Source organism: Epinephelus lanceolatus, chromosome 1 (genome assembly GCF_041903045.1).
Source record: "Epinephelus lanceolatus isolate andai-2023 chromosome 1, ASM4190304v1, whole genome shotgun sequence".
In the NCBI taxonomy this organism is placed as follows: domain Eukaryota; kingdom Metazoa; phylum Chordata; class Actinopteri; order Perciformes; family Serranidae; genus Epinephelus; species Epinephelus lanceolatus.
Genome location: NC_135734.1, coordinates 15,703,752 through 15,731,610, shown reverse-complemented (window position 1 = coordinate 15,731,610; position 27,859 = coordinate 15,703,752). Strand labels below are relative to the sequence as shown.

The window sequence follows — 27,859 nt, the reverse complement described above, 5'->3', positions numbered from 1 at the left end:
AGTGAAAACCTTTTCTATTTCTATTGCTCTTTCTCTTTCTGTGTGTGCCTTTCTGATGTGCAAATATTACTGAAACTAATTTGATGTCATTTGGAGGTCATAATCCTGTGAGTTCGACAACACAACACGTTGATCAGTTGGAGGCTTCATATCAGCAAGTTAATGTTCATCGTGCACTCAAACCAGAGGTGAGAAAACCTCCTTGAAACGGGGCCAAAGCTGAAACAGTCAAATCTTATCTTTCATGTATCACTTTTTCGATGGCTGACTAACAGCCAGCAGAGCACTGTGTGCTCTGGATATGATCAGGTGCTGATGTGGTAAGAGTTTCTCTTTGTCGCCGTGGCCCCTTACCTCCTCAGTTCAGTTTCTGATGTCGTCACTAAGCGGTGCACAGCATCTGCAGTCAGCAATACTGCGGCACATTACCTGAAACCTGACTGCTGATATCATATCTAGTTTATTCAGCCCCCTGTTGGAACATGAATCACAGTGGAATGCCGCATGACATCGAATAACTTGAAGATTTGATGCTGTTTGAAAGCTGTTTGCGCGCTCATTTTAACTGCCATTCCTTGCGCTTTGCAGCCCAGACGAGCTCCACAATGTACTGTAGTTATGTTTTTACATTTTCTCCGTGTTATGCGTCACATTTTCTTGATCGGTGTGTGCATATTGTGTCTGCAGCAGTGTACTTGCGCCTTTAGAGGAAACCTATCCGTCTTCACAAACAGATTCACCACATTCCTCTTTCACTTTCACACCGGGCGTCTGTTTGACAGTGAATGTGTGTTGGTGTGTGTGTGTAGCATTGAGTCCTTCAGAGGTCTGTTTTTGTTATTGTTTATGTCAAGTTGTTATTGTTATGTGAGCATAAATGATAATAATAGTGGTCTTGTATTGATAAGGCTAAAAGGAAAGAGGTGACTGTGAGAGATGTGTGTGAGGTGAACAGGCTGACAGCGTGTTGCCAAACCACTCACAGAGACATGAATTAATGAGCGTTACGTGACAGCTAATATCTGGGTGGGAAGATATTCTGTATAACGGAATGGGCGACTTTGAGTTTCATCTCTGTTTCCTGTGAGTGACCTAAAGAGACCTAGAGTCATTTCGACTTCCCCTTAGTTAACCCGTCATGGCGAATGTGGGCTGTTGTTGTGTTGGCATATCACCTACTTCACCTAGCAGATTTAAACAACAGTGCGTCTGTGGGAGATCTTTCAATATTACTGTGATGGAAATGTGCCAATTTAAGTATATAACATGCAAATGCGAACTTCAAAACTAAAATAGATAACCGCAGACTTCCGCAGGAACCTTATCTTTTCCACAGAGCTGAGCAAGCAACATTAGATGAATGTTCCTGTACCCTGAAACTAAAGTGGTCCTGTCCTGCTGAGCAAGCTTCCTTTTTGTGAGAAGATGAAACTTCCACATTCCCACTGTACACAGAGTTCAGTTTGACCTGGACATTTTCACTAATATAAGATTAAAGTAAGCATTCCGATTCAATCAGTGATTGATGGATACGCACCAGTGTGATGCTTCCAAAAGCATGACACCTTATTCTCCATACTGTATTGATGTAGGGTGGAAGTGCGTAAGCACATGCATTCACATCTGTACCTGAGAGGGTGTTAACCGCACTTATGTAAGCACCGCTCGCCGTGACAGCTCATATTTTCCCATAGTGTTCAAACATTTGAGTGCTGAATTAGTGAAAGTAAAAAATAACACTGTTTCTCAATGCAATTTGAATGATGAATCACAGTTTCATTGATTTTCACCCCGGTTCATTTAGTCCTTGGCCTGCCGATGCTCAGATGTGAAGAGAGCCACAACCTGCTGGATGTGTGGAAGTGAAAAGAGGCGATATAACTGTGAGTCAGGGTCAGTCATCACGCTGCTGCTGATGTTAGCCGTGTCACATCTGCTCACCTGTACTGGATGAAACACTGTGTTTTCTCTGATCACCACTGGAGGGTAATAATGCAGAGCTGTCATCACTTGTGCTGCACTCTTTGTAAATCTCTCCAAGGCTTTTGATGCTTGTGATTATAATATTTAATGTCTGGTTGCAGCTGACGGTTTCAAATCAAATCTCCAGATGGTTGTTAAAGGTGTCCCACGAGGCTCAGCTGCCAAAATATCTATAATCCCTGGTCCCTCATACCAACTCTGGACTAGGGAAGGCTGGTTTCCAGTATGCACCTCACTACTGAAATAAACTGCAAAGCAAACTAAAATTAGAGACACTCATTGCTCTAAAGAACTTTAAAGTTCTTCTTGCTGATATTTGTCATACTTGTGTGTCTGTGTATGTGTGTGTGCACGAGATGACTGGGTGTAACTTGTAACGACCCCTCCGCTCCACTAGGTGTGCCTTTTTGACTTCTGTCTTAAAACAATATTAGTGGAACCCTGCTGTTCTTTTTTGTTACAGGATGTGTGTAAAGGCATCACGAGCCACACCTGGGCCTGCTGTGCTTCATGATGTAACACCTCACCACCTTCCGACAGAATATCCCTCCTCCCTCACGGTGCAGCTGCTGTTCTTTCAGGTGTTTTACAGACATTTCCACACATGCAGACATAACTGATTACTTTCACGTTTACTTGTTTTTTTAATCTTTATTTTGTAAATAAACAAGCTTTTAACTGTTTGTGCCCTCGTCTCGTGTCCCATCACTGTTGCAGCCAAAGAGCTGGGTTGTAACAGACTGAATCAGCATTAGACTGTATGCATTCTGTTGTCTGGACTGTCTTGTCAATAAAGCTTAACAGACTAACTAACCAAATAATATCCTAACAGTACATTCTTAAAGGAGGTAGGAAAGAAAAAATTTAATACATTTTGTTTTTATTGCTGGTAAACAGTGGAAGTTTAGTACAGCTTTCAGTGTCTAATACATAAACAGGTGTTGCATGTTACAGGTGTGTTATAAAAATGAAAATAAAAAATATAATTATGAATACATCAGCACATAAAACTAATTTAAGAATGTGATTACAAAATACTACACTGAAAATAGCGACATGTTATTGGATAAAAATATGTCTTTTTCTGAAGTTGTTGAACAAAATGTTTCTGAATTTTACTCTTAAAATCTGGTGTAGTAGTAGTCATAGTTAACCACTTAGTAGCACTGGTGTGACACAAGAAAAACAATAGCTTTCCTAAAAAATACAACTTGTACCATACGCTTGACAGTGCGGTTTGAAACTGGAAGACTTGACACTAAGAAGGGACTACAGACGCGAATTAGCTTGAAGCTATAATCTGGTACGGTGCATCAAATGGTGACATTTATGTTTGAGCTGTACACTGTCCCTTTTAAATAAAATTAAAAAAATGAAAATGAAAGAATGAATTAAACATCAAATATCCATAATTGCTGAAAACCAACTATAGATTATCTTTACAAAAGTGAAATCGATTGCTCCTGGGGTTTACTCCACAGCACCATCTGCAGTCTGCTGTGAGGAGCTATTCAATACTATTATATACTTCAATAGTTTTCTGTGTCTCCTTTACAGTGAGGATGCTGCACAGAGCTGGGTACATGTATTAATGCAACATAATGTATAGTTTTAATAACAGAGCATTTTATTATTAAATAAAAAAATTGCAGATTTATCCACATCAGTGCTGGATTAACTTGTCAGGTGGCCCCACGGATGCTGGGCTCCATTGACCCTCTAACCACTGCCCTCAATGACCCTGGGGGGCTTCAGTGGCCTTCAGTGTCTGTTGCTCCGGGGCAATTGTCCATTTTTTCAGTTGGTAACCCTGGTGTATGCATCTCCTGATGTTGACAAAAGTGTTGGTATTGCTGCTGTGGCTGAGATGAGACGCAGTTGCTGTGCACTCTCTCAACGTAGAAACGAAGCAGGAGATGCAGGAAACAACACGACTGACTGTCCTGTTGGAGACAAACAAAGGTCAGTCAGATTACAGCAGCTCAAATGCACCACACTATTTATTAAAATGACCCGTGTAAGCATACTGTGTAAATGGGGACAGCATACAGTTGAGCCACAGTATGAAACTTTTGTGGTGGGCCTGAACACTGTTTTCACAATTCACAGTTTCATGTCGAACTCTAAACGGGCTATCAACTATTATGAGAGTATGATGAGGAGCACAGGTTTTAAAAGTATTAATGCCTTGAGTTCACCCCCAGCTCTTTCCTTGTCCTCATAAATGAAATATAGTTAACAGGCAAAGGGCCTTAGCTGGGATTTCTGTGCAGTCTGCAAGACAGAGCTCAGGGCAAAAAATGTTAGTGAGCAGGCAGCAGCATTCCCTTTCTTCCTTTTTTGCAGGAATCGGATGATGCACCGTTATGCACGCTGCTGCAGTTGAGAAACCACTGACTAATGCAATATTATGATCCGTCCTGTGAGTCATCGTTGAACTCTTCCCCTTTCTATCATGGTCAGCCATCTGCCTCATGTCTACAAGAGTTTGGAATATTCTGATGGTTTTAGTCTAGACAAGGACTGTGGTTTTGAATATTTGTTTTAACTGAGTGACAGCTAATCACATGTCTTCCTGAAAGGCATGACAGCTTGGATGTTTATGAATGAAAACAGAAAGAGATTCATATTTGTCCACGTGTCCAAATGTGACATTTAACTGACATTTCAGTTCAGTTCAGTGAAATAAATCTGTCATAACGGGAGTATACAAAGTCAATATGACACATTGTCAATCCTCTAATTTCAAATCGCCAATTTAGAGATTATTTTTAATTTTATGGGGATTTACAAGTGTTTTCTCCTGTCAGGTCTTATCTGGTTTAAGGAGTAAGTTAAATGGCTTTCAAAAGTCAGTATCATCAAATCAAATTTCAATCCTTAATAAAGAGGACTGCTGATTGGGCTGCACCAGTGATTAATAAATCCATCACTAATGGTGCAGGTCATCATCTTTGGATCGCATGGGTTAAAGCTACACAGGAATATTACTCACACAGTAGTCTGTGGTCTGTGTCAAGTCTTCCCTGAGCTTCCTGAGTCTGACAGGGAAGCCCTCAACAGAAAGGCAGCACTTGTAGTTGCACATTGGAGTGGAGGCAGTGCAGAAAACAGAAAAGAGAACCAAGCTGAACAGGAGCAGAGACCGAGGAGTCATGCTGGTGGACAAGATGATGGGTCTTCTGGAGTAGTGGGCCCTCAGGAGTGGAGTTGCAAAGTGCTTTTGGGGTCGTACAGATACCAGAGGGAGTAGATTGGCTGGCAGGGAAATGGCAAACCGTCACCTTGGTTATGTTACTCTGTCACTCCGGTCATGGCTGTGGGCAGCACCGTGTTCAGATAAAACTCCAGTATGCTGTTCATGGCGTGGCAGGCAGGAGGAAGGAAACAAGCACTTTGGTTATATCATGTCGTTTAACTCTTTTCTGGCTTGCACGATGCTCGTATTGTTGGTAATTTCAGGCTCTGTGTATTTTCTGATCATGCTTGAGAGGCAGCGCATTTTATTTTTACCATATTAAATGTAATGTGTAGAGAGCTGATGCAGAAACTTACTTTAAATCATGCTGGTGGACAAGATGATGGGTCTTCTGGAGGCAGAGAAGAGAAGAGTGGGACCTTCAGGAGTGGAGATGCTGCTGGCTCAGTGGATGGGACGTAGATGAAGTTTTCAGTCTTCTGAGAGGTAAAAATCTTCTTGGTAGAATCTTACTGAAGAGCTCAGAAGAAAAAGGTGCATGAATTTTGGCTCGTCGCATGTCTGAATTTATAGCCAGATTGGGACAGATACCTGAGGGAGGAGACTAACTGGAAGCAACGGGTTAAACATGCTTCATACATGAGGGGGATTTTGTTTGAGCATCTTGCATGACACATGGGCTACTCCTCCCATGAGATAGGCTGATACTACTGATAGACCTCAAGATCTTGAACTCTCAAGGAAAAAAATTTGACATAGCACTTTTTGGAATTTTGATATCACATCATTTTCTTTTATCATTAGTCATGTTTTTAATATCATTGCATTATATTGCATGTATATATTATTTTTTTGTATGTAATACAACAACAACAATAAGTGTAGTATCACTAGTAGTAGTACTAACATGACAGTGTCAGTCCCATGTACAGCACAGTAACATTGCCTTCATGCACTAAATTTCCACAGACAGACAGGAGATCATAAAACATGGTTAGGGGCAAAAAAAGTAGTGTTTAAAATTGCATCAAAAGCTGTAAATCACCTTATATTATTCCAAAATGAAATGATATTAAGTTGTGGTTTGAGTTGATGACGCTGTGGATTCCCTCTATAAGTCAGACATGCGTAATAAGACTGACAAGACTGAAGACAGGTGACATCTGCTGGGCTTTGCTTTCTGCTGAAAGCATATGATTGAGGTCATGGCAATCTTTGGTGAGGTTTGATATGCATGGGCAAATGTATATATTTATAAAAAGAGAAACTACATAGAGAAGTATTTCGGGACTCTCTGTGATGGCAGTGTGAGGGATGTTTTCCCCTTAGTACTTTTTCTTTTGTATGGAATACATATTAATATTGCCCTAAGAAACATTACAGTATTTATACCAGAATACTAGGCCTCCTCTTTAGGGTGGCTAAGCTCACCCTCTGGATGAGGGTGAGGAGCTCAGATATCCAGAGGAAGCTTGGAGTAGAGCCGCTGCACATTTGTGATGAAAGTAAATAGTTCAGGTGGTTTGGGAATCTGAACAAGATGCCTCTTTGACGTCTTCTTTTGTACTGTTTTGGGCATGTCCAACTGGTTGGAGACCCTGGGGTGGACCCAGAACACGCTGGAGGGAATACAGTACAGGGCAAAAGTTTGGACACACCTTCTCATTCAATGCGTTTTCTTTATTTTCATGACTATTTACATTGTAGATTCTCACTGAAGGCATCAAAACTATGAATAAACACATGTGGAGTTATGTACTTAACAAAAAAAGGAGAAATAACTGAAAACATGTTTTATATTCTAGTTTCTTCAAAATAGCCACCCTTTGCTCTGATTACTGCTTTGCACACTCTTGGCATTCTCTCCATGAGCTTCAAGAGGTAGTCACCTGAAATGGTTTACACTTCACAGGTGTGCCTTATCAGGGTTAATTAGTGGAATTTCTTGCTTTATCAATGGGGTTGGGACCATCAGTTGTGTTGTGCAGAAGTCAGGTTAATACACAGCCGACAGCCCTATTGGACAACTGTTAAAATTCATATTATGGCAAGAACCAATCAGCTAACTAAAGAAAAACGAGTGACCATCATTACTTTAAGAAATGAAGGTCAGTCAGTCCAGAAAATTGCAAAAACTTTAAATGTGTCCCCAAGTGGAGTCGCAAAAACCATCAAGCGCTACAACGAAACTGGCACACATGAGGACCGACCCAGGAAAGGAAGACCAAGAGTCACCTCTGCTTCTGAGGATAAGTTCATCCGAGTCACCAGCCTCAGAAATGGCAAGTTAACAGCAGCTCAGATCAGAGACCAGATGAATGCCACACAGAGTTCTAGCAGCAGACCCATCTCTAGAACAACTGTTAAGAGGAGACTGCGCCAATCAGGCCTTCATGGTCAAATAGCTGCTAGGAAACCACTGCTAAGGAGAGGCAACAAGCAGAAGAGATTTGTTTGGGCCAAGAAACACAAGGAATGGACATTAGACCAGTGGAAATCTGTGCTTTGGTCTGATGAGTCCAAATTTGAGATCTTTGGTTCCAACCGCCGTGTCTTTGTGAGACGCAGAAAAGGTGAACGGATGGATTCCACATGCCTGGTTCCCACTGTGAAGCATGGAGGAGGAGGTGTGATGGTGTGGGGGTGTTTTGCTGGTGACACTGTTGGGGATTTATTCAAAATTGAAGGCACACTGAACCAGCATGGCTACCACAGCATCCTGCAGCGACATGCCATCCCATCCGGTTTGCGTTTAGTTGGACGATCATTTATTTTTCAACAGGACAATGACCCCAAACACACCTCCAGGCTGTGTAAGGGCTATTTGACCAAGAAGGAGAGTGATGGAGTGCTGCGGCAGATGACCTGGCCTCCACAGTCACCGCACCTGAACCCAATCGAGATGGTTTGGGGTGAGCTGGACCGCAGAGTGAAGGCAAAGGGGCCAACAAGTGCTAAACACCTCTGGGAACTCCTTCAAGACTGTTGGAAAACCATTTCAGGTGACTACCTCTTGAAGCTCATGGAGAGAATGCCAAGAGTGTGCAAAGCAGTAATCAGAGCAAAGGGTGGCTATTTTGAAGAAACTAGAATATAAAACATGTTTTCAGTTATTTCACCTTTTTTTGTTAAGTACATAACTCCACATGTGTTCATTCATAGTTTTGATGCCTTCAGTGAGAATCTACAATGTAAATAGTCATGAAAATAAAGAAAACGCATTGAATGAGAAGGTGTGTCCAAACTTTTGGCCTGTACTGTATATATATCTCATCTGGCCTGGGAGCGGCTCGGAATTCCCCAGGAGGAGCTGGAAAACGTTGCTGGGGAGAGGGATATCTGGAGGAACTTGCTTAGCCTGCTACCCTTGTGATCCAGCTCCAGGTTATCAGAGGAAAGTAAAAGGATGGAATAAACATTGTAATATATGTTTAATGTATGCATTTACTGTGTCAGAATTAAAAACATAATGTTTTTTTCCCTAGTGTCATGAAGGTATTAGTCCGGCATGGGCCCAGGCCAGACTTTTTCACCAATTGGTACCTCCTAATGTGGCAAATCTTAGTTTGTATTTTGAAAAAGTCTATATCTAGATGATATTTCAACATGATAACTCTTCCCCAGGTTGTTTAGTCACAGTTATCAACCTTCAGTGATACTGTTGATCCAAAGAATTAAGAAATCTGGGCACTTTAACTGAACACAACATCATACTCAGAAAAAATGAACAATTACACTTCATTTAACCAATCTTCATCGTCATCATCGTCATTGTAGTCAGCCAGTCTAGCAACAACTTTTAAATCTTAAGAAAGTTTGTCACTTGCAGCAATCGGCATGCATTTTGATTTGTGGGCAGGTCAGGGGACAGTCTGGAACCCTGCACACACTTGTAGGCTATAAGTTCCAGGATGGCCATTGGTGCTGGGGGCCTACCATACCTATAAGATGAAGTGGAAGATATATATCTATCTATCTCAGTAAGCAGCTCAACTACCTAGATATTACCTATACATATTTATTATTTTATTATTGTAGAAAGATGTTGAACACATATTTATTTGTGTTTATTATAGGCATACCTTTGTCATCAGTTGTCCATCCATGTCTTTTTGCCTCTGGCTGTCCTTCCAGGCAGTACCTCTCGACTGCTGCCTGGTTGTTGGCATGCTGTATGTGCAACTGTAAGCAGTCCCTACAAGGGGGATGTAATAATAATGATAATAATAATAATAAATTTATTTATATAGCACCTTTCATGCAAGAAATGCAGCAAGTGCTTTACAGTAAGGGCATTATAAGCACAGAGTGCCTCACATGAAAATAGATATCATAAAATCATGACATCATGATATCATAGAATTTTAAAACCATAAATCATAAAATCGAGTAAAATACAACATTTAAAAGAGTTTCAGCAGCGTGAAGCATAAAAACAAAGAGTTTCAGACCTGTATATAAAGTCAGAGCTAGTTAAAGGCTGAAGTGAACAGATACGTTTTTAGCTTTTTTTAAGAAAAAACTTGGCGAGCTAGCTTCCCTCATATCTGCAGGTAGTGTGTTCCATAGCTTTTGGGCGTAACTGACAAAGGCTGCATCCCAGATCTTCTTTTTGCTGTTGCTGGGAATCTCCAGTAAACCAGCAGCAGATGATCTCAGTGTTATTGGAGGCAAATAGTCAAAGGCGTTTGCAATGTAGCCCGGCCCCAGCCCATTTTAGGGCTGTGTATACAAGGAGTAGAAGGACTTAAAATCAATTCTAAATGCAACAGGAAGCCAGTGCAGAGCAGCTAAGACTGGCCTGATGCACTCTCGCCTCTTGGTTCTGGTTAATAGCCGAGCTGCAGAGTTTTGATTGAGCTAAAGTCTCTTAGTGGTGCTTTTTGGGAGGCCAGTAAAAAGTGCGTTACAGTAGTCTCGTCGGCTTGAAATAAAAGTAGGAATCAATTTCTCGGCATCTTTTTCATTTAGAAATGGTCGTACCTTAGCTATGTTTCTGAGATGGAAATATTATGTTTTTGTCACCTTGTTAATGTGGGACTTGAAGCTCAGATCTGAATCTTGGATCACACCAAGACTTGTCACCTCAGAATTAATCAAGGGAGTTAAATTCCCCAGATTATTAAGCAGCACTTCTCTTTCTGTTTTAGGGCTGACAAGCAGGATTTCAATTTTGTCTTCATTTACCTTTAAATATTGCTCATCCATTCATTTATTGCCAAAAGACAGGTAGTAATAGTTTATGGCTGCAGCATTGTTCAGCTCAGCAGAGATGTACATGTCATGTCATCCATGTAACTATGGAAATATGCGTTGTGTTTGTTATGTAGGCAGGCCTCCACTTCACCCCTGGTGCACGACAGCAAATAACAAAGATGACTCACGTCCTGCTCACATCACAAAGATGATGGTGCATACAGTACAGGCAGAGAAACATTTCCACATTGCTGTATAACTCCTCTGATACATCCCAGGATGTTCCCACACATTTGAAGGACTCTTGGAGTGTCCTGATGCTTTGACAAGTTTCAGAGTGCTGACTTTTTCTGATCCTGCAAAAGCACTTGTGCTTTTACAACCTGTGAAGGCACGTCCACATGCATGAGCATCACATAGATCACCTCCAAGGAGCTGAGTAAGGTTGCTGATGTTTATGTACCTTGTCCCATCCTGAGTGCCACATTTATGATTTGGAATGGACTTTTACTAAAGTTTGACACTGAATGCAGGACTTTTGCTTGTGATGCAGTATTTTTACATTGTTGTATTGATACTTAAGTATCTGAGTACTTCTTCCACCACTGGTTTAGTGTTACTGATCTAGTCAACATGTAGTGTATTTGTTATTTCCAGCTTGTCTGGCCATAGCACCAGAAAAAGCAAACTGATGACATAACAACTTTTAAAGAAAGAAAGAAAGAAAGAAAGACAGTTTAACTTCGTTCAATCTCTCTAGTTAAAGTTTCTTTGTTTCTCATGTCAGCAAAGTGAAAAGACAGTATCTGAAGATGTGAAATGTCCTTGTGTGTTTTGCTGAGTAGCAGACAGTGTGACAAACTGATGTCTGTGTATCTGCTTTGCCGATCTGATAATGATCCAGAAATTAACCTGATTCGATTTTTAGGTGACTCACTTGTAAGTCAGAGGATGAGATGTTTCAGTGAAGGCCTCTTGTCAGCAAGTTCATTTTCATTGTGAAGACGCAATCTGACCAAGTCACGCTCCTGCTGCTGTGAATAATGATGATGATGATGTTGGGCTGGATTTTGTTGGCTAAAAACACTGTATTTTTATTGATCCCCACTAGATGGTAATGCAGAGCAGACATCACGTCTTTGTGAAAAGAACCACTCAAAGTTAGAAGATAAGAATATTTTTTTATTGAAGTTTAAATTAAACAATTTTTCAAATAAAAACACGGCAATGAAACCATTTCTTTAGTCTGCATAATAATCTTACAGTCCGGTAGAAGCACACATACAGTACTTTAACAACTTTATATTGTTGATAAATATAAATACTTATGCATTTATGTCATGTTAATTATAAATATTGCATAAAAAAATGGTCCACATGTTGGTGGATAAAATAAACATTAAGTTAATTCAAGTAAATCAAGTAAAGAAATGCACGATGGAACAGAAGTGAAGTTAAGAAACCTTCACTCTGCTTGCAAGTAATGTCAGGTCAAGAGTTACATCTTTGATGTTAGATCGGGGACTCATCAGATGCAGGCACTTTGGGATTGCACTGTTGAGTTTACTGAGTTTCTGTCCGATCAACCGTCTGTTTTCTGTTCCTCCAGCCACCCCAGGACAGTGTCCAGTTCTCCCACGGCCTTCTGTGCAGCCTGGTTTATGTCGAGCTGCTCGGTGGAAAGAAAAGAAGAGAGAAAACAGTGGATTTATCAATGAGCATCTATGCACAGAAAGATTTTCTCTTTGCTTTGTCTACTTAGAGTTGAGTTTGGTTAATGGAAGTTGCTGCTGGAGTGTTTATGAAGAACCAATTTTGTTAATATCTTCTATTAAACTCTTATTAATGATTCTTTCCTCCGCATCTTATTGGCAAAAAGTAATTCATATGATTTATTTTGTCTGTTCTTTTTGTGTGTCCACCTATCACCATATTCAGCCCAAAGGTAAATAAATAAGTAAAGATTTCTTATTAATTACCTTTAGTCAACTGTTTTCTTTCAAAACAGATTTCAAAAATTTGTTTTGAAAAGAAACCTGGCATTTTTTTTAACTACTTTGAGCTTCAGGAGTGTCTTGTGTTACTTTTTTTAGCCCTAAACATTCATACAGATAGGATTTTGATATACCATAATACATAAAGATATCAAAGTATTCCGAATACATCATTATCATTTGGACTCCAACCACAACCCGTTACTACAGAAAACCAACTAAGACATCATTTTTAAAGTAAATTACATTGCACCCTCTGCAGTCCACTGTGGGAATGTTCATGAACAGTGAGTTCTTCATACCTTGTCAAACTCAGCATGCAGGGAGTCAATCTTTCTCTGTGTGTCCTCCTCACATTGGCAGTGCTGCACAGAACAAAGCACAGTTATTAATACAACTCACTGCTGTTTTTGATTGAAGCCCTTTAAAACAATTTTTTTGAACATCTAAGCTATTGAACAGCTAACTTACACATTTATGGATGTCTCTTCTGATGGTAATGAAAGCATTTGCCAGAGCGCTGGAGCAGCGTTGCTGTTGTGGCTGAGAGGAGGCGTAGTTCCCAAACACTCTCTCAACGTAGAAACGCAGCACGAGACGCAGGAAACAACACGTCTGACCGGCCTGATGGAGACACAGAAAGGTCTGAATACAGCAGCTCTCACACACTCATCTCACACACTCACACACTGTTTATTAAGCCTTTATCAGCCTATGTAGGGCAGGGAAATTTTAAATATCTGAGACTGGAAATTAAAATCAGAAGAACCAGGGGCGGAGGCAGAGGCTGTGTTCATTCGGGGCTCAGCCCAATCATAGGGGGTCTAAGGGCATGCTCCCCCATTTACAGCAGCTTTATGCTCTATTATGAAGCCATTTCAGATGATAGAATGCCTAAAAATCTACACATCATTTGGAAAAACATGATAATATGATGACTAAATTTCACTCCTGCCACCTGATACAAGGCTAACTCTGTCTGATGTCACTATTTTCAGGTTAAATAACATGGGCATAGAGTAGGAATTTAGTGTGAACAGCATTAATCTTAAAACCTATGAATGTTTAGCTAAACCTAAAAGATTCAGAGGTTTTAAGAGAACATTTGAGGACAAGACTTGCACTTCATGGTAAAAGACTCACCTGAACATGCTTAATCAATGATTTGTCCAGGAGTTTCACTCCGATCTCACTGTCTCCTGCTATCTGTAATGCAAAGACCACAAGCAACAAGTTAGAATCTCTCTCCACTGACAGGTGTCTGCTTTGAACTGTTTCTGATGTTTGTGTATAGTAAAGCCATCGCCTTTGTCTGCATGTCATTCTGCATGAGGCACCATCAATTTTTGATTTCTATGATTATGTGTGTATTAAACTCACCGCATTTGATCGTAGGGAATTGTAATGTGTGAGCAGTTCATGTGTGTGGACATTGACAGAGCAGCTGTCCAGGCTCAAAGCTCGGCCCTCCACATGTTCATGCAGGCAGCTGAGGAGGAGGAGCAGGCAGAGAGAGCTTCCGAGCAGCATCTTCATCATTTTTGTTGTCTGGTGGGAGAGCTAGCAGAAACATTTTGTTTGTTAAAATCTCTCCAGAGAAATTACTGAGAATTATACATGGGTAAGTATCATCTAGGTAATTAATGATTATTCTGTTTAACATATTTTTGATCAATTAAGTTTATATAAAATAGGAAAAAAGAAAATTTACAAAATAGAGAAAAGCATCAAATTTCAAATGTTGCTGCATTTCGCAATTAATCAATTAATACAACTGTTTAAAGCATATGAAATATACCTAAAAAAGAAATGGGATTTTCATTATCTCACCCTGCTTTTGTTTTCTTGCCTCAAAATCTAAATCTATTGTGATATTATCACCCACGACCATGACCCCGACCAGCACCACCTGTGTGTTTAGACTCACCTGTGTGTGTGTTACTCAGAGGAAGAGTCCTGGGAGTGATGTGCCTTGGTGCCTCCATGCTGTCTCCTCTTATAGTGGACTCAGGGGGATTTTTCTCAGGTACTGCACAGCTTGCACAGACACATACACACTCATGCACCTGCTCATGTGCACACAAGTTAGTTTACAGGAGGAGGAAGCATGCTGTAATTAAAGGAACTGATGTCTCAATACCTGATTGGCAGAAAGGGAAACGGAATGATGAAAGATTTCCTCCTCCCTGATTTGTGGCGTGGTCGTTGTAAAGAAACACCTTCGCTGTCTGTGATGTCATTATTTAATGAGTCATTCATCAGATGCTCAGTGTGTCATCACTCCTCTGCAGCATTAATTTATTCAGCCGTGTGTCCATCATTAAAAACTACTCATTGCATCATTGATGAACTTTTAAAGTGTGTTGATGTATTGTTCAGAGTGAAAGATGGGTGTGTTTTGCACCACTAACAATTAGTTTTTAGGTTCTTATACACCTGTGATGGAAATACTGTATGTGTTCAACTATATACTGGAAATAAAACATCCCTCAGGACAGTGTAAGACGTAGCCCTACTTGTTTTCCTTGAGGAAATCACTGGCAGTGACTTAACTCCTGTCAGACAAGTCCTGATCGGAAACACCAACAGGACCTGTTCACCTGCTTATCCGGCCAGGTTAACTTCTGATGACTGCTGAAAATTTACCTGCAGTGGAAAGAATCATGAGCAGGGAAGTCCAGTGGAGAACAGGAATAACCAGCGTCCATGTAAAATACATTTAAATATAAGCTCTGATGGTATTAATAGAGAAGTGAAAAACTTCCAGATTTCCTCATTGGAAGTGCATGTCAGTGTGCGGTTAAAAATAGCTGCCAGCACTTCCCAGCTCAGGAATGCTCAGTGCTGGTTTCTAACCACTAGAGGTCATCACAAATCTTTTTAAACATGGAAAAACTTGAAATGATCCAAGTCACAAGTCTCCTATTCTGCAGCACTGCTTCAGCAGCTGGTGAATATGTCACAGACTGGTCTTAGATAGTTCTGCTCACATGATACACTTTTACTACTTTAATGCAAAGTATATGTTACATTTTGCCGAGATTAAGTATCAGCTATATAAACCACATTTTTAGTGTCTCAAAAGTTACAGAAAATGCCTTGCAGTACAGTACAATGATCCTGCAAGTTATTTTGCAGCCCCCTTAAGGTCCTCTGACATCCAGGCAGGCTGGGAAACACTGGTTAATGCTAATAATGTTTTCTTGATATTCTCACATGTATTTCTTCAAAGTTCTAGGTCTGTGCACCAAATGGACATCTTGTAACCACTGTTGCTCTTTCCTATTGCAGATTTCCCCCCCTGTTTCTCATATGTGTCATGATTTTTGAGATTCACAGGGGCATTGTAGTGGGGGTGAAGTGGGACTGATTACCCAGGCCTCCAATGGGAGTGGGCCTCAAAAAGCCTGGGATGAAATGTTAGGTTTTGTTTGCAGTTTTTTATTTCTAAGTAATCAGTGCCATAACTAAATTAAAGTGGCTGAATAAATCAGTTAAAAGACTGAACTTTGAGTAAAAAAAACACAAAACAAAAAAAAACTAGTGGAAGCTCTCTGAGGACGTTCTCAACACTCAAAGGTGCAAACTGGTTTAGTTCAACCCTCCGCTAGGGTTCGTCTTTAAACAAAGCCGGAGGCGAGTGAGTGACTGATTGTGCTGCCGCATGTGCTATCGTGTCTTTACCAAGAAAGGGAAGTCGGGGTTCCAAAAAAGAAAAGAAAGAAAAAGAGGAACGGGAAAGAAAACAAACTCACTTTGTAAAAGACATTTCAAAAGGTGTGTGAGAAAGACATGGATCAAGAGAGGAAGGACAGGGGGTTCACAGAGACTGCTTATGCATGTGACCCAGAATTTGGTGCTACGCCCCTGGACATTCTCTTTGGTATATGAATAGCTGGCCATCAACATTGTTTGACGTTAATATTTGGTTGACTTCAGGTTGTGACGTCAGGTGATCAAAGTTCATTGCCAGAACAACCTCTAATGCTAATGTCAAGTTGAGGTAGAATACTGATGACAGGTGACATTGATATTTTGTTGGTTTTAAGTTGTGCTGTTAAGTAACCAAATTCCAGTATCCCCTGAACGTCTCATGCCAACATCATCTTGATGTAGAATAATGACATTTAGTCATGAGGTATAGAGACCAAAACCTAAATTCAAACGTCACTAGACCTTTAAAACATCATCAGTGTCATGCTGATGTTGGGTGCTAGGTGGGATTATGCTAACATCCCTGTTTACTGTCCAGTACGACAAGTCAAAACATACAGTGGTTAAAAATCCTCCTCTAAAACATAATTAAACTTTCCTCAGTTTTACATGTGCAGGGTTCCTGCAGGTTTATCAGTGGAGCGTATACTCGACGGGAAGGTGGCAAGAAAGTCTAAAAAAATGAAACACGGTGAAATGATCAAAGAAAAAAAGGTTTTATTTTTCATTATTTATACAAAGCTTCTTTATACAGAAGAATAATATACAGGAGAGTAAGAAAAAAAAAGGATAAAATGACATTTTTACATGGAGTACCTTGAAAACCACAGACACATTTGGGACAGTTTCAACTACATGGTAGTTATGTTTTAAACTGGTTCTGGTTGTGACTTCATCTGCAGCTCTGCTTGTTGTCCTTGGTGGCAGCTCTACTCTGGTCACATCTGCTAGTGAACGTAACTACCCTTTATATTTGTAGCATGTCTGTCAATGTACCTGTATTTTCAGGCTTTACTCATTCTAGGTTTTTTCTGCATTGCATTTCTATAAACAAAAGATGACTGATAAAATGTAACAAAAACCTAACTCTAAAGGTCGTTATATCCACTCTTTGTAGATTCAGAGTTGACATCGTCTTGAATCTGGCAACAGTGAAAGTTGAACTATCAAAGCTTTACACTTTTTTCATGTGTTTGCCCCTCTTTCAATAACACAGTTCCACAGTATACTGTTGGATATACTTTCTCACTGAGCATGCTTTGCCTTTAATTCAGTTTGCACACAGTGACTCTGTGCATATGTGTGTGTGTATACTGTATGTGTAAGGTCGGTGTGCGTGTGTGCATAACCTCAGGCTTTAAGGCACAGTTCTTCTAAATGACAATAGAGTGGAGGTGTCTGAAGCACATGATGACATCCAGAGGGATGGGGGGGCTGAGGTGATTTCCGTCCAAACGCAGGTACCTGACGCAACAGAGCAGGTCTTTAAAGTGGCATCACAACAGTAACTGCTTTTAAATACTCATTAATTCCTGACATAATTATTTTGTTCCTGTTTACTTCCTATCAAAAGGATGCCACTGTACCAGATTGTATTGTTGAGTGCCAAGTTGTGTCATGATGTGACGTACCTTAGTCTGGGCACCTGACTGAGATCGCTCATGTCGGCCTGCAGGCTATATGGGCAGATCTGGGTGCCATTGATGCCTGCCGGGAAAACACACAGTCATTAATGTCTTAATCCTCAAATCTTGTTCTCCTTCATATAAGGAAGAACAAAATCTGCCAGTGGAAGAGGATTACTTAACTTGCTTATGATACAAATTATTTAACTCAATCTTGTTGTTTGTTTAGCACTTTTTGAAACAGAGTCCAAACAAGAGACACAAAAAGAAATAAATCATGTCAGCAAACAAACGGGGTCACACAGATGAGCAGTAATAAAACAAATACAGATGTGACAACAAGGAGAAAGGCAATAATTAACGCCTAACATTAGGATTCACTTCTGAAGGGTGATTTAAAACCTGCTCTGTCAGCCCGAGGCAAAGCTTTGTGACCCTGTCTGCAAAAACTTGTTCAGCTTAAGTCACAACACGGAAATACTATAAAAATACTTAACTAAGCTGCCTGAAAAGCAGTTTTCTGGCTCGAATAGGAAATTAAATTGTAATGCTCTCTATGAAGGTCATGTATAATGCACATTTGTAAGACATTATAATGCATTTGTAAGGCCTTATGAAACTCTATATAAATGTTAATAATCATGCATGACAACTGATAAAAGGATCAAAATGTTTGTAAGTGGTCGACATGATGTATTGTAAGTTAAGCATTACCAGTGCTTTATATATAATCTGGGTCCTGGGTTTCACAGCACATTATAACTGTATAACCTTGATCAGTTATAAAGACACATAGGGAACTGCTCTAACTTGGAATAATAAAATGGAATAATATCTCATAAACATCAGGTATATATTGTAGCATTGACAGCAGTGTATAAGGTTATGGGCACGTCACACATCACATTTTCACTCTTGAAATCCCTAATTTACTTTAAAATAAAACAAACTTAGAGCTGTCAAAATGCACGTCTTTTTCAATGATGCTCCTTTCTTTATTTTACTTTTTAAATATGTGTACCTAACACTGTAGGTCTTTGATAGCTTTATTTTTGTTCGCTTGTTTTTGTTTGTTTGTTTGTTTGTTTGTTTTAACTGTTAGTATGAGTATGAGCAACGTAAGAGCACATTCACATGACCGAGTAATATTAGGGGGACGTGGCCTCCAACACAGCTCGACCTGTCTGTCACTGGCAGATGTGGTGTCATTGGAGCTTCCATAGTTTGTCACTCCAAGGCAATTCCCACAGTGAAAAACCTCACTGTGCTACTTTAAATAATTGGGGATTACATTAAGTAACCAAAAGGTTTGGAAAATATAGACTTAACAAACATTGTGATTTTCTGTGAGACTTGTGTACTTGTGGCAAATACTGCTCATGAGTCCCCACACAACTGGTAACAACCTAAAACAGTGCGGTCACTTTACTTAAAACTCACAAACTCATTCTGTGATGTATTGTTGATGTTTATAGGACACTATGCCATTTCATAAACTTTAAGTTATTATAGTGTGCTGAGTAACCCAGGATTCAGATTCTTCTTTCAAACACTGTTGGCATGTAGGTATAAAGCAGGTATAAAGCAGTAGTAATGCTGATAATGTAATATGATGTAATGATGATGCATCATGTCCACCACTTATAATACTTTATAAACATTGTTATAAGTTGTCATGATTATAAATAATTGTAAAGAGTTTCATAAAGCCTTATGAATGCATTCAAATGTCTTATTAATGTGCTTATAATGCATTATAGACATGGCCTTCATAGAAAGTGCTACCAAGTTAACATGAACAAGTTTACGCCAAAATCTAAAAGTAACTCAGAGACATTTTTATGAAGAAAGATTATGATGGTGTTGGTGTCCATCTTACTTCAAGGGTTAAAAAAAGATCTTGAATGAACACTTACATCTGAGATTGGTAGAATTGTGTCACTATGAGGTAGATTTTATGGTATTGCACTTATTTCAATTGTCAGTTTCATTACAACCCTCTTACAATCTTTAGAGGTATGACAGTGCAGCAGCTCGTGATCATCATAAATTCATTATGTTTTGACAGACTGAACAAGGTTAAGTGCTTGTTTTCTGTCACTTAAACAAACTGCAAACAAGTGCATGTCAATTAATGTCACACACAGCTGCTCAAATTACTATTAATGAATTAGCACCGGGTCTATAAGTCTGTAAATAAAATAAATAAATCAGGATGAGGCATATACAGAAGGTTACGTATTTTTTGGCCACTGGGGGGCAGAAGAGCTCAAAAAAGCTGGCAGAAACATATTAATGTTTCGTGGCTGACACGTAAGTAAAGGATGGTCTATTTACACATGGATCAGGCATCGAGTGACATTAGCTTTCATTAGGAGTCATGTCTCTGGCCATCTGAGAAATGTAAGAAATCTGCTGTTTGGTGTTGGATGAGATAGCGTACAGTGGGTTTAACCAAGCTCTTGTACCGCTACTTGTGATGAGGTTAATTAGAGGGATAAGAATGAGTCATAACAGTGATGATGTGGCCCGTAAAACTAAAACAATGAGCTGAAATACACTAAAACGCTCCGTGGAGCTCAGCAAAACTGCGGAGTCAGATGGTAAGTCTCTGGCTTTGTCACTACAATGTTTTTACATTGCACATAAGTAGTCATTTGATCTATTGTCATTATAAAATATTGACTTGTGCAGCTTCAAGTGCACTGAATACCTTTGTTATAGCACAATATGTTGACATATTTCTGCTACCTCTCACAAAGCGGTGCAGACTGCTGCTGAGATAACTTACTCTCGATGGTGTTGTGGTCCAGGTGCAGGTGCTCCAGGTGACCGTTGAAGAGAGGAACAGAAGCGATCTGGTTGTGGGACAGTTGCAGGTCCAGCAGGGTGGATATGTTGAACACAAGCTTGGGAAGACCTTTATCACTCAGTTGGTTGTGGTTCAGCCTCACAAATGCCAGGTGGTTGAAACCACCAAAGTAGTCTCTGAACAGCAATGAGAAGAACAGTTAAAATTTGACATACAACCAGTGTTAAGTAATGCATGCAGTGAGTGTTTACAGGTGTGTTCATCGGCCATGTGACAACATGTGCACTGTATACTTGCTTTGGGATGTCATCTATACGGTTCCTGTCCAGGAAAAGCTGTATGAGGCTGTTAGGTACACCAGCAGGCATCTTCTTCAGGGTGTTGTGAGCCAGATTGAGTTGCATGAGGCTCTTCAGGTCCTTAAATATGTTCTTTCCCAGGTCACTGTCACTCAGCTGAAAGAGAATTCATCAGATGCTCATGTTTGCTCTAGAAACGGTGCTCATACCTTGACTGCACAGTCTGGTAAGATGCTCACAAAGCTACCTTTAAACAGGGGTTTACCTGGTTGTGGTACAGGTCAAGCAGTGTCAGGTTTCCCATCTTGCTGAAGGCACCGGCAGGGATCTTAGAAATACGATTCCTGCCGAGGCGGAGCTGTTCTAGGCTTGATGGGAGACCTGCGGGGACCTCTTTCAGCTGGTTACGCTGGACATACAAGTACAGCAGTGTTGGGATCTTCTCAAACACCTGCACAAGAGATAGATGGATGGATAAACTTTCATATAAAATTCAAATCATGAATGTCAAAGGTGCAGTATGTCATTCTGGAGATAGATAGTTGATTGTGGAGCCTCATTCTCAGGTTGTCAAACAGGGCCTACCGATGCTTTGGATTGGTGGTTGGGTCCGACTACCAACCCAAGGTTGTTACCTGGTTATGAGACTCAACAATGAACTATCTTTCTCCAGAACTACATGTTGATTCTTTAACTGAGGAAAGTTTATGACCATTTTGTCTATTCGATGAATGCGGTTGTTGGCCAAATTGACCCAGCGGATCTCGGTGGCGTTGAGGAACGGCTCTGCCGTCACTTCCGAGATGTAGTTGTTTTGTAGGTACAAGTAGTGGGTTCTAGATGGGATGACAGGGATTGCACGGATGTTCCGGTTCTCACAGTTGAGAGCATTGGGGTAGTTGGATGAGCACATGCACTCTCGGGGGCAGTCAGGAAAGATAGATGGTGGGCCCAGGATGGGAGGGGGGAAGTCTGTAGGCTCCTGGGGCTCTGGCTGCGCCGGTACAGCAGGCCGGGGGACAGAAGGCTTCCTGGTGGTGGCTGGGCGCCTGGTGGGCTTCTTTGGCCGAGTTCTCTGGGTGAACACTGCCCCCATCAGGAGGAACAGAGCCAATGCAGAGAAGAGTCCCGCGCCGGCCTTCATCGTCCTGTGACAGGGCACAGAACAGATGCTGATTTATAGAATTTACTGTATGATGAGCGAGAGGGAGAGAGAAGCCTCTGCATAACTCACAACCTGTCATTGTGGTTGTACTGGTTAGCCAGTATGGTCAGCTTATCCCACCCACACAGAATGTTTAACATCATGTACATTGGTCCTTTTTGTGTGTCTTGCTGTGTGAGGGAGCTCTGCGGCAGTGCTGCCCCTCAAGTGTACAGACCCTGCTCCCTTGATAAGCAGGCATTTAGAGGCTCAGTACAGATCTCTGATGACACTGAAAGCTTCAGTAAGCAACTGTTTGTTTTTGCCTTTTGATTGTTCCTATTCTGAAAGGGGCTTGGGAGTTCTTCTTTTGAAAATATTCCCAAGCTCAACTGATTTTTATTCAACCTGTGCTGAGAGTTTTCAGGGTTGTACTGGCCAAGTAGTACCTAGACAAACATAAAGCATGTTTCTTTTGGATCTCAGCCATGAAGACTCTGAGACTGTAGTACTGTAAACCAATACATTCGGCAGCCTGCTGCGTTGACTTTTACTGCACTTTTATTTGAACATAAAATACAACTGCCTGATGCTGCTCTTGCTATAGTGAAAATGTTTTAATTCATGACTTCAGTATCGTGTTGAGCTGAAAAAAATACAATAAAGATACAGCATGTACTCTAAGAGAGTCAGGTTAACCTACACTTTGATCCAACCTTTCCATTGTCCTTTGTGGTTTCTGGAACTAGTGGATGAGTAGGAAAAGAATGTGAATCAATGCTTTGAAGTGGTTAGTTATTGTCATGATGTCAAAGAGAGTTATTCCAGTTTAAATAAATGTTAAAATGGGAGTTTGTGGCTTGGTGAAACAAGTGAAAGAGAGTGAGCAGGAAAGTCAGCAGGGATTTGTTTAATTTGATCAAATCGGAGAGGAGGAGGGGCCGATACTAGTACAGGAAATTAGTATTTATGAGAGAGAGGAAAGGAAAGGTTTTGGGATAAAGGCTCTATTGTCAGCACTGGTCCAGAGGGAGAGTTGTGAAGGGGAAAACTGCAGGTCTGCAAGGTTAAAGATCTTTGACCCAGGAGAGGCCCAAAGGAAACTGGGCTATATTCCAGTAAGACTCTGATGGAGGCAATATGTATATTGAAATCATTGGAAATGCAAAAGTGTTGCATGCAGATGTAAATCCTTGAGGTTTTAAGCTTACATGTGTTTTAATAGTATCTTTTTTAGAGAATATTCATGTTTTCAATATCCATTATCGTAATTAATTCTAGCTGTTCAGAGTTTCTGCTTTGCATATTTTAGCACATTGATGGTGTACAGACTCATCCTTGATACACCCAAGAGTTTGCACTTTGACCAGGATTAATTTCAGGTTTTTGTAATAGACTTCTCCAAAAATATGTGTGACAGATGTGTGCAACTCTAATTGGCTTAGCTCTTGTCTGTGTATAATGCAGTGACCTCTGTGTCCTCAGACTGAGAGACTGAAAGCTCGACTGACACACACAGATGCAGATGTTTGACTAGCAACACAACTATTTACCCATCAGTGAAGATAAATTCACTACTCAAAGTAGATTGATGTCCCCTTAATCCTAAAGTTTGACATTATTCAGCATGCCTGTTTGTGTGCATTTGTTTCTTTACACTGTGCTCTGTACCTCATCAGCATAAGCTGCTGTAAATAATCACCACATAGCTGTCAAAATACATATTGCTTTGGCACAAATGCACCATTACTTTCCATTCACTCTCTCCAGTTAGGCAAGTCTCCAGCCAATTTGATAAACATCGCATTATGAATCATGGGGCAGGAATGAGGCTCAGAGCCATAATCTGTCCTGCCTGGAAAAACAAATCTGAACTTTTGTCTGACGATGTTCCCTGGCACTGCCCTTCCTTTTCCCTCTCAGCCACCCAGAGCCTCACAGCCCCTTGTTCAAAACCTAAACCAGCCTTCCTTCCTCTCTCGCTCCTGTCGTCATGATCAGATCAGTAGTCTGGCAAACACATAGAGACTCAAAGTCAGAGATGGTTGACTCACTGATTTGTTATTTGTGACCTCAACAGGCAAATGTGATCAATATGAGGACCACAAAGTGGGTCAGAGATCCTTGTTGTGCCTCTCTGCATCAACGACCACATTCACATTACAGACGACCTACTGGGCACAAGCCTGGGAGCCCAAAGTGTCAGGGGACCACCCTGGCCTTCACCTGCAAAATGTAATGACCACAAAGAGGCACACACACAAAACCCCCCCAATGAAATGCAAAAGAACAAACACTACAAAATAACAACAAAAAAGGGGGAAACAACCACAAAGATGCGCAAAATGACCAAAACAGACAAGAAATTTCCTCAGAGAGACACAAACAACTACAAAGAAAAGCAAAACTCCCTCCAGGAGACATAAGATTACTTCAGAGATACAAAGCCACAAAAAATGCAAAATCTCTGCAGAGACACGCAAACAACAAAAAAAGAGGCATAACCAACACAGAAGTCTGTGTCTTGCATCTATGTAGGAGAGATGTCGGGGCCTGTGGCATATCTATGCACAGGGCCTGTCCTCTCATAACCCACCCATGCAGATGACTGTATTTTATTTATTCCTAACCATTATCAACTAGCTAATTTTCACAATTTGACTTCAAACCAAAATAATATGGAGACATTTGATCCTCCTTTTAAAACCACTGCAAGGTCACACAGGTGAAGTATTTAGTATGCATCCTGGAGTTTTTGATTATATTACAGCTGTATAGCAGATTTAGTTTGTACTGTTGTCAAGGGAATGCAGAATCACAATTTCCATTTCCATTTTTTGTACAAAACAGCCATCAGGGAGCTGTAGAATCACAGCTCCATGACAAATTGGAAAACTCCATCTGCTGATGACGCTCATGTGAGATGATCGAAAGCTTCAGAACAGCTATTAAGTGGATCCACTGGTGGGAATGTCTCTTGGATTGCTGTTCCCAAGGTCAACAATGCATTTTGGGCCTCATCACTATATGGAAGCCCCAGAGGGCAAAAAAATCTGGTGATCCATTCTCCAAGTCTGGTCCAAATTGTTTTCTGTCCGGTGTTTATGATTGAAGAACAGGAGGGAAAAAAGGTAAAAGTTCCTTATTTTTTGTTTTTCATCTGTAAAACAGGTGTCATTTTTATGAGTTACTTTTTCTAAATTCATCTGTGAAAATGTGATAAAAAAAAAAGTTCTGGCATGTGATTTATTTTTTTTTATTTTTTTGGCAGGATAATTTGTTTTAATTTAAGTATTTGTTATTGTAATACTCATGTTGGCCACACGGGGGTGAAGTGCACCACTACCCCATGTTCTACATAATAAGGATGAAAAGCTCTCATGTCTTCTTCCAGGTGGGTTTTAATTCATCCATGCACTCTGCACACAGGGTACTGTCATAAACTGGCTCAAGCACAAAATGACTGTATTTCGTGTGTTAGGAAGTTACGTAACAATTACAGTCATGTCTAGCCAAAAGAAAAACATGACAGTAATGTTACATAACTTGCTAACACACAATGTATGTATCTCCAGAGAAAAGAAAAAACAGTAACTTAAAAACCTAATCCAGGCAAAAATGTTTTTGTTTTTTTTCACCTGCCCTTCAGCCATAAACACAGGAGAGAAAACAGTTTAGATCAGATTTAGGATAACGGATTACCAGAATTTTTTATCCTCACTTACCTCTCAGTGCTTCCGTAGTTTTCCTTAAATGTAAATCCATAAAAATTAAGACTAGCCATGACTCAAATTTAACATATCATTGGAAATATGACTGAAAATGTCATAATTTTGCTTTTTATTATCTAAGACCAAGATATTGTTATCAGTCACAGCACAATATGAGATATTTTGAATTGCAGCTATTTTTGCATGTTTTAGACAGACTTTACATCTTAGCATTATGAGTACCAGTACCAGAAAGAAGTCCTTGCGACATTTCCATGTGTATCAGGAGATTTAAAAACCCATAATTCTCATTCTTTAGTAGATGTCAAACAAAGCTCTTTGTCACCACAAAGTCCTTGATGATCTTTCCAATTCATTTTTCCTCGTTGGCAGAACAGCCGCTGTCATTCCCTTAACTGAAAATAATCCCCACTGTTTTGTAAGACTACTAAAAAAACCCTTGAATAAGAGCCACGTCACGCACAACAGGATTCAGAGAGCTGACTCACATATCTGTGGCTAATAAACACAATTACAAAAATCTCCAAATAACACAAATGAAGCGGCATCATAAAATTGCATCTTCTGACTGTTACTCAACTCATCTATATGTTTCTAAGACATAGTTAGGAGCAGTTAAGTCCACCTTAACTTAAAGATGGACTTCATGTTGAAAGTGCTTGGTACACATGGTGTGGAAATGTTGTAATTACAGAAGCATCTGCCCGCTTTATGAAACCCTCTTCAGCAGCAGACACTCTGCATTAGAGTTACATGATCCCCCAAACATTTCCTCATGTGGGTGGGGCAGCCCTGCAGTGGCTGTGGAAAGGTTGGATCTGTATCAATGGTAAGACAATTTGGATGTGCGGTGAAAGAGTTAACTGACACTGACAAAAGCATCTTATTAATCTGTTAATGAACTAATAAAAATCAAAATCAAAGTAAATTGAGAGTGCGTCCTCCTGCCTGACTGGATGCTGTCATCACTGCCTCTTTGTCCTGCACATCAGCCATCTCCACCAGAAATTATCATTATTTTCCTTTTACATTCTTCACACTCTTCACAGAGGGATACTAAACAGTTCAAACCCTCTTGCAATAAAGTGATTCAGCACAGCCTGTGATTTTGAAAAAAAAGTTGCATGCCTTAGATATTTTCCCACATTTCCAGAATATTCCAGTTTTTTTTTTTGTTGGCCTTTGCTCAACACCAGTCCGTGAATGTGAATATGAATGACAGAACCGCACTACAGAGTAAGTCAAATTAATTCAAAGCAAAAAATCCTGTTAGAAATTACTTAAAGATCCGTCAGTTGAGCTCCAAAAATTAATATTCTCCATCAGCTAAAATAAGCAACAGTGAGTTTTCTTAAGACTCTCCTCACTCTCTTCACAGCCTAACTTTCCTGCAGCAGCTGGCATCCTCTCACTCTGATGGAAAAAGCTGAAATCAAGGTGAGCGCGCAGGAGTGGAGAAAAGCAGCAGAGGCGAAGCGTGCGGCGGCTCCCTGGAGGACAGAGTACCACTTTGTATGGCACAGTGTTTCTATAGAAACACACCAGCATGGCTCAGCTGTGCCTGTGCCAGGATTCCTCTCTTAAACACACACTCACACATACACTGATCTTGCTGCCTCTCTGTGTTTCATACACACACAAACACACACACAAACACTGATTACTGCCTGTGTTCTTATCTTATTGATAAAGTCCCATCTAAAACACCCCGCCTTAGAAACAACAAATAAACTTTCTTACCTGCCTCTGGTACCTGCCCTCTTTTGTCAAGTCACAACTTTTGTGTCTTTTCTTCTCTCTGCCTCTCTCCCTCTTCTCCTTCCCCTCCCTCTCTCTCTCCCTCTTCCTCTGTTTCTCTCCGTCCCTAACCCTCCCCTCCCTCTCTCTCCTTTGGTGGACAAGCCTGCCTGTTGGGTTTGTTCCCTGGCTTTTTTCCCTCTGAGGGTCACACTGTTTCTTTCTCCCTCTCTGCTCGGCCCCGAGCCAGTGAGGTTTAATCTTAATTCCTTCTGGGAGACTGCTGGGCTCTTTCATGTGTCTGAACTGTGTCACAGTTTGTTATTATTTTTGCTCTGTTGCAGCATAGCATGAGAATGTTTGTCTTAAATGGACAAGGGTGCATGGGCATGTTTGCATATTTGTGTCTATGCACAAGCGCGTGA

At 40.5% G+C, this 27,859-nt stretch overlaps 3 protein-coding genes across 3 annotated transcripts in view; 1 reads left to right on the top strand and 2 right to left on the bottom strand.

Moving 5' to 3' along the window:
- Window positions 1-2,666, top strand: part of mapkapk2a (MAPK activated protein kinase 2a) — a 60,952-nt gene extending 58,286 nt beyond the window's left edge. Inside the window, exon 11 of the mRNA XM_033627308.2 lies at window positions 2,447-2,666. The gene's annotated coding sequence lies outside the window, so the exon portion shown is untranslated. The remainder of the gene's footprint in view (window positions 1-2,446) is intronic.
- Window positions 2,667-11,052: 8,386 nt separating this feature from the next.
- On the bottom strand, window positions 11,053-13,928 carry il19l (interleukin 19 like). The gene is made up of 5 exons (XM_033625799.2): window positions 13,753-13,928; window positions 13,516-13,578; window positions 12,844-12,996; window positions 12,675-12,737; window positions 11,053-12,047 (listed from the first exon to the last, which is right to left on the bottom strand). The coding sequence occupies exons 1-5, from the start codon at window positions 13,909-13,911 to the stop codon at window positions 11,961-11,963; spliced, it is 525 nt and encodes a 174-aa protein (XP_033481690.1). The 5' UTR covers window positions 13,912-13,928; the 3' UTR covers window positions 11,053-11,960.
- Window positions 13,929-16,786: 2,858 nt separating this feature from the next.
- On the bottom strand, window positions 16,787-27,572 carry prelp (proline/arginine-rich end leucine-rich repeat protein). Its single transcript, XM_033625762.2, has 7 exons — window positions 27,438-27,572; window positions 21,535-21,970; window positions 21,088-21,273; window positions 20,821-20,978; window positions 20,503-20,699; window positions 17,718-17,793; window positions 16,787-17,550 (listed from the first exon to the last, which is right to left on the bottom strand). The coding sequence occupies exons 2-7, from the start codon at window positions 21,964-21,966 to the stop codon at window positions 17,460-17,462; spliced, it is 1,140 nt and encodes a 379-aa protein (XP_033481653.1). The 5' UTR covers window positions 21,967-21,970; window positions 27,438-27,572; the 3' UTR covers window positions 16,787-17,459.
- Between the last annotated feature and the right edge of the window lie 287 nt (window positions 27,573-27,859).

Coding starts and splice junctions, on each gene's coding strand:
- il19l (XM_033625799.2), bottom strand. CDS start 13,911: ATGATGAAGATGCTGCTCGGAAGCTCTCTCTGCCTGCTCCTCCTCCTC. Junction 13,579..13,752: donor ATTCCCTACGATCAAATGCG/GTGAGTTTAATA, acceptor TTTGCATTACAG/ATAGCAGGAGACAGTGAGAT. Junction 12,048..12,674: donor TGCATGCTGAGTTTGACAAG/GTATGAAGAACT, acceptor TCCACCGAGCAG/CTCGACATAAACCAGGCTGC.
- prelp (XM_033625762.2), bottom strand. CDS start 21,966: ATGAAGGCCGGCGCGGGACTCTTCTCTGCATTGGCTCTGTTCCTCCTG. Junction 21,274..21,534: donor TTCATCGAATAGACAAAATG/GTCATAAACTTT, acceptor TCTCTTGTGCAG/GTGTTTGAGAAGATCCCAAC. Junction 20,700..20,820: donor CGTATAGATGACATCCCAAA/GCAAGTATACAG, acceptor ATTGCTGTTCAG/AGACTACTTTGGTGGTTTCA.